Here is a 6453-nt window from a genome sequence, read left to right on the forward strand (position 1 = left end):
ATCTAAAAAACGGCGGTGCTCCGCGCCGCCGTTTTTGGCACACCTGTTCATGCATCTTTTCCGCACATGTTGTGAAAATTTCAGATCCAGGGCTCTCAAGGTCAGGTCACCAGGTCAGGTCAAGTGACCTCACCTCAGAAAAAAAGTTTCAATCCTCGTCATAGCTACACCGACTGAGCGATCGCCTTGAAACTTTCAACGATTGATAAGAGTAGCAGAATGTACAAAATGTTTATCTCGGAATTTCGATATCGTTGACCTAAGGTCAGGTCAATTTTGCGGCGACCTCTCCGTAATGGGAGAAAATTGAAATGCGCCTCTTTTGGACGAATGGCGTTCAAAACCCTCTAAAACATCAGCTCATAGGTAAACATGACACACTGAATCGGAAAAATGCACCTGTGACCCCTCTGTGTGCCCCTGAGGTCATCTCAGGTCATGAACGGTCACCAGCAGTTTTTTGGTTATAACTTTTGATAAAGACGTGCTAGAGCGATGAAAATACGTCAGATGTATTCAGCTCGACGATACGAATCGACTGATTTGTAGGGCTGGTAAAAAAGCAAATTGCGTCCCCGACCAAAAAATGAGAGCGAAAAATGACCCCGACCTTTTTACGATTCATGTATGCAGGCTGCATGCAACTACGATGCGCGTTTCATTAGCTTTCATTTCTATATTATTTTTTTACGAGCAGTCATATGTACTAAATTGCTTATCAGACTCGCGCTTCGAAATCTCCAGTTTGTTAATTAAATGTCACGGCATCACTCGGTCACCGGGTAGCGAACAGACGAAGAACCCGGAAAGGGTAGGGGGCGCTACGATCGTCGAATAGATGCAATAGGTGTCGCTATTGTATCGGTAGCTCACAACGACGACGGCTAGAAACTATCGACCCCGCATGTAATACCCCGGTTCCGAATCTAGTCGTTTGTCTAGTCGTATAGCTGGCTACAACTGGTCGTCAATCAACCCCGCTTGAAATAGCACAGCCGACAGCGGGGTCGATGTCTAAGCGTCTGTTAGTATGTGTTTGATCATCTAGTTTGATCTAGTTTTCGTTAGCAACTGTCGACGGTAGTTTTGCTGTTAAGGAAGTGAGTTGTGGCTACTAATTGTTCATAACCACGTTGTAGGTATGTATTAGGTATAGGGGCTTTTTATGTCCTTGTTAAAGGGGATATACGTTGTGGATTCAATGATATCTTTTACTTGCGTTTAGTTTCTGCTTTATTTGAAAGTTATTTATTACTGTAAAAGTTTACTAAATGTGGTAATTTTGACCCCGGGTACTTGAACTTTTACTGGTACTGTGTCCCCGACGACGTCAATAGGACATAACACTTTACCAGCCCTGTGTAACATGACCCTTTCCAGTCAGGTCATGATCTTGACCTGAGGTCAATTTTTTAAAATGACCTTTCAAGGTCAACAAATGCCTAGTGCATTCGACGCGTCTCGACGAGACGAACACGATGCTTCCAAAAGTAAGGTCGTGGGCGTGGCTCTCTTGAGTCAAAAGCTATTGACGAAAAATGATTTTCGTGAAAACTGCTATTTTTACAGTTTTTGCCCTCTGGAGGCTAAACCGTTGACCTGAGGTCAAATCGGAGAACGGTATTCAGAATGGTCTACAAAAGGGCTATCGAATGCACTTTTCTGCGGCGCTGTAGCTCTATTGGTTCCCGAGTTAGCCGTTGGCAGTTTCCAAAATTATTGAAATGGACTAAATTTAAAGGTAGTGTGCCACCTTTGAAAGATTTCCCATTTTATTTTTCCTAGGATAAGAAGCTTCTGTTTTTACCTAATATCGCAAAAAAAAATCAAAAATGGGCCTGGAATAGTGCCTTTTTCGCCTAAAAGTTTTTCGGTTTTTAGATATGTATAACAACTGTAGTGGGCTCACCTGCAAACAGGCGTCGGGCAACAATCGCGAATGCGGCGCACTTGTGACAATAAGCAAAGGTCATTATAGTGTTACGACCATACGACGTACGGGAATGAGTTATCAGCTGTCTAATCGTAGACAACACAATGTCGAGCCTTAAACTGTAAGCCCGTATTGGTATTGTTTCTTTTATTTGGCTGTCGAACATTATTTATGGTTTGAAATATGATTTTATGTAAAATAATTGATATGAAAAAGCCGTCTTATAAGTTATGACCCCATTTCACCACACGCAAGTGGCAGAAATGACAATGATCAGCTGACGCATTTTTCTTGGCCGAAGTCAGAGCGCGCGGCCCGACGCACCACGCGTATTTGGAAATTCCGACCTCGACGAGCATCAGAAGCCACCTAACAGGCGTGTTCGAAACCGCAGGAGCTGATGATGAACGGGTTTATCGAAACTTGATTGGATGAGCATATCGGTAATAGCGATTTCAGTGTGTGCATTTATTGTTCATAGTGGTGTGAAATGTGGTTGGGGTACGACCGACAACCCGTCGGGGCGAATTTCGCACTGGGGTACTCAAAATTTGAAGAATTTAAGACGTTTCCATGAGTTTTGAAGGTATGGATAAGTTCTAAAAATCCGGTTCTCCTTATCTGGGCCATTAACTCCATACGGTCCAAGAAAGCTGGCACACTACCTTTAACCTTTGAAGACCTCTGGTGAGCTGACCGTTGGCCTGACCTTAAAAATCACCGAGTTGATTTCTTCTTTATTTTTGACGCTCTTTTGATTGCCGCTTACCGCGGTGTAGCTACGTGGCCCAGGAGCCGAGTTAGACGGGGGGAGGGGTGTTCACCCCCCCCCCCCCCGGCCGGGCGCGGAAGTCGCGGAGCACCGGCCCGGCGCGGGTTAACCCTATTAGTGGCAGGCTCCTGGCTACCCCTATTAGTGGCAGGGGGGCTGTTTACGACCCCCTCCCCTTGATATCTCGAGATCTAACGGGCCGATTTTCAAAATTCAAACGGCCTTCGATTTCGCTCAACGAGATCTACATTTCTAAAAAAAAAGGTCAATAGGGGGGTAGAGGGGGGTAAAAACGGGCAAATTGCAGATACATTTTAGACTGTTTATCACGGCCAGGTTTCTGAACCAATCTTAACACAACTTTTGCCGATCGATAGAGAATGAACCAGGAATTCACATGGATCCTACAAATATGCATTTTCAAAAATCATAGGCGGATACAGATCATTGAGATTGGGGGTACACAAAAAGTATAGTAAGTAAGGTTTTTGTTGGTACTGTTTCTAAAAAGGGTGGCAATGGTCTTGTTATGTTACAATTTTCTTATGAGAGAACGACTAAAATTGTATTGGTCATGCATAGGCGGTGTCAGGGCACCTATGTTGGGAGGTAAAAAATAACCCCCCTTTTTGGACGCCTGGATCCGCCTATTACAGCAAAAACGTGTGAAAAGAGGATGCACAATAACTTTGTATATGTTATCACATGATACCTTTCATTCACTGTTCGTAAAACTGGTGCAGCATCGTTATCTTCGCCCAAATGACTCGCTTCACGAATAGGACCCCCCAATTCCCAGTGCTCTGGAGCCGCCCCTGGTAAAGTTATGAACTTGAAATTTTCAGGGAATGTGCCAAATTTAGTTTTAGGAAAAGTCAGAAAATTTCAGCATCGTAGCTTCAGCGGTTTCGGAGATATTCCCGAAAAACCTGAGGGGTGGATAAAAACACCCCCCTGCCACTAAAAGGGTTTTAAGGGCTTCTTTATTATGTATGCAAAAGGAGCATAGTTAATACCGGGCTTCTCAAAAAAGTTGGACGATTTTATAACTAACGTATTGAAGGGTGTATCAGAGTAACAAAACATAATTGGGTATCACCTGAAAGCCTCATCAAAGACATTTCGTTTGAGGGGATTTCGATCCTCGGCAGTCGCCTTTCTGAGCCGCGCCGAGGTCATGTTCGAGATGATTCCCTTTTTGCTCGATGCACAGTTTAGCCCGGCGCAGCGCGACCTCTGCTGCAGCACGACCCACAGAAAGCTGCAGACGGCACACCGCTGACTTCACTGCATCCTTATGATCTTCGGAACTTTTTGGGTGATCTCGGTACACCTGGGACTTGAGTTGGTCCCATAGGAAAAAGTCCGGTGGGGTTACGCTCGGAGAATTCGCCGACCACGGGCGTGTCTCGAACCTCGAGATCACGCGCTGCCCGAAGCGTTCCCACAGCCCCTCCCGGTTTTCTTTAGCGGTATTGGCGTGGCACCGTCTTGCTGGAACCATTGGATCTTAAGCGTTTCCGGATCTCTGCTCACCCTGATATTGCAGAACCCTCCAAAACGTCGCCAGAGCCACCCGATATCGCTGACCATTGACAGTCTGAGTAGCGCATCTCTCACACGAGTGGTGTTCGCCGTGAGCCTTTGATTGGGTTTATGGCCGCCGCTGTGTTCCTTGAATTGCATGAACCTTGTTAACACTTCCTCGAGCCAGAAACTTGTCAATAATGTGGAAAATTTTGTTTCAAGATGTTGCTCTCTTTGCCCTAAAGTGTTTGCGGATCTTCCGTGGTGTCGAACCGACCGACTTAGTCTGAGAAAACATAATTTCACGAGTTTTGCTTTTACTTCCTAAGAACACGGCTTCATTTTTTAAGCTCAAACCATGGTGTCATATAAATCTACGAAAAAATTCTCCGTTTTTCCACGTGTTCATTTTGCTTAAATGTTGTTAGGGGTCCTTTGCAAAAGAATTAGAAATCCGTCTAACTTTTTTTAGAAGCCCGGTACGACTTGTCAAATAGAAATTTATCTGGTGGTAAAGACTAAAACGTTCCCTACCTCTCGCTATATAACAAAAATGTCTGAAATCCGATGCTGTTAAGTAGGTCGGAGTGACAGACCAGTCAGTTTGCGACTGCATTCAGTGACGACCGGTAGGTGTCAAAAGTAAACGATCAGTTGAAGGTAGCCGTCTGACTCTGACGTCTTGCATCAAACGTTCTAAACTTCTAAGCTCAATCAATTTAAATCTTGGTACGCATTGACGAGCAAAAAAGAAAAAAAACAGCCGCTCGTTGTACATAGAAGGAAAAACAACATAAATTAAGTCAATGTAACGCGTGCATATTGTGAGACAGTACATCAGTACTTTTATATTCTTATACGTAAACCTCATCTCAGTCTCAAATGTGAAAAAGCCCGGTGACGGTTTCCGCTCTGTGACGAATAAAAAACCCCGCTACGACGGATCAGGATGTCGTTATCTCTATTCTAATTTCGGGACGCCCTCGCTCCATCTCGGGGGAAGCGGATACGGAAGTTCTGTTTTCCGCTCTGAATGATGTGAACTGAATCATATGGTCCCGCAGTGAGGGGAGGGAACTAGCCGACAGCCAAGCAGGACCTTGCAATAATTAGAAACGTAGTCAGCAGACACGAGACGTCAACGAATTGTTTTACAAACAGGTGGATAGAATGCATTCCCATGGACGTAAAAGATTATTACTTAATCCTCGAACTTCCTGCTAGAATAGGTACTCTTAGATCGCAATGGTTTCTATGGACAAAGAGGTTGAGTGATGTATAAATTTCCTAATGGCCATTGTCGGCTGCTCGATGACCAATGCTTTATGATAAGTTATCTTCCGCGCTTCTTTCGACTTTCGAGACCACTACGAACAAGCTAATTCTGGATGCATTCCAACTCACCTGAAAAGCAGCTGTTTGCAGGTGGGCTGGTAAAATGCTGGCTTCGTCCGATTCATCCAGCCCATGGTGATGGTGGCAGCCGGGTTTGTCTCCTTATACGGCCGCCGCACTAGTGACCAAGCTCCTCTAATCACTAGCGAGACTTCAAACGCTAAGCGTCCCAATAAACGTCACACATCACATATCAGACCTCTGGTGAGACACGCGTCACGACTCGGGATGTTTGTCGGTTTCGTCCCAGGTTGGTTGCACTGCACTATACGATCACGTATTGTCCGGTATGCAGTGCAACTCAGGACGACGCTAGGGTGCTCGTCAGCCGGCCATCCAGACAGCTGACTGGTCTGCGTGGCTGTTGCCAGGACTTGCACTGATCTGCCTCAGGAAGAAACGGAAGAAACGAGACGAGTTCCACGATCACGACAAACGGCACTTCGGGCAGCCGAATTCAGGTTCTGGTTCAGCTTGTCACTAAGACACAAGTATGTCTTACCGCTACTTCGGTACAGTTTCTCACAAAACAGAAACCACGCCGGCCACCCACCTAAATCAACTCGACTCACCGAGAGCAGCACTGACCTCTGACCCGCGGCGGCAGGCGCAGCGGTCGGATCACCGCGACCCCTCCGCCGGAGGACCAATCACCTCCGAGCCCACCCCAGCCAGGATAGGCGTGATTGGTCAGTGCCTGAGCTCGGCTACAGAGGCCTGGTAAGGTCTGGCTCAATTCAATAATGTTCAGATGAGAATACACATGGCAAAAAAGGAGCTTACGGGGAACTTATTGTAAACATGAAAAAAACACTCACTATGGTCT

At 45.8% G+C, this 6453-nt stretch overlaps 1 protein-coding gene across 1 annotated transcript in view; it reads right to left on the reverse strand.

Annotated features, from left to right (window-relative positions):
• The window catches only part of LOC122382951 (protein unc-13 homolog 4B-like), a 58143-nt gene extending 51919 nt beyond the window's left edge, over positions 1-6224 (reverse strand). The window contains exon 1 of the mRNA XM_043368945.1: positions 5637-6224. Within this exon, the coding sequence (XP_043224880.1) occupies positions 5637-5701 (65 nt within the window). The 5' untranslated portion in view covers positions 5702-6224. The remainder of the gene's footprint in view (positions 1-5636) is intronic.
• Between the last annotated feature and the right edge of the window lie 229 nt (positions 6225-6453).

The sequence above is a fragment of the Amphibalanus amphitrite genome, unplaced genomic scaffold (assembly GCF_019059575.1).
Source record: "Amphibalanus amphitrite isolate SeventyFive unplaced genomic scaffold, NRLGWU_Aamphi_draft 000151F_arrow, whole genome shotgun sequence".
NCBI classification, from domain to species: Eukaryota; Metazoa; Arthropoda; class Thecostraca; order Balanomorpha; family Balanidae; genus Amphibalanus; species Amphibalanus amphitrite.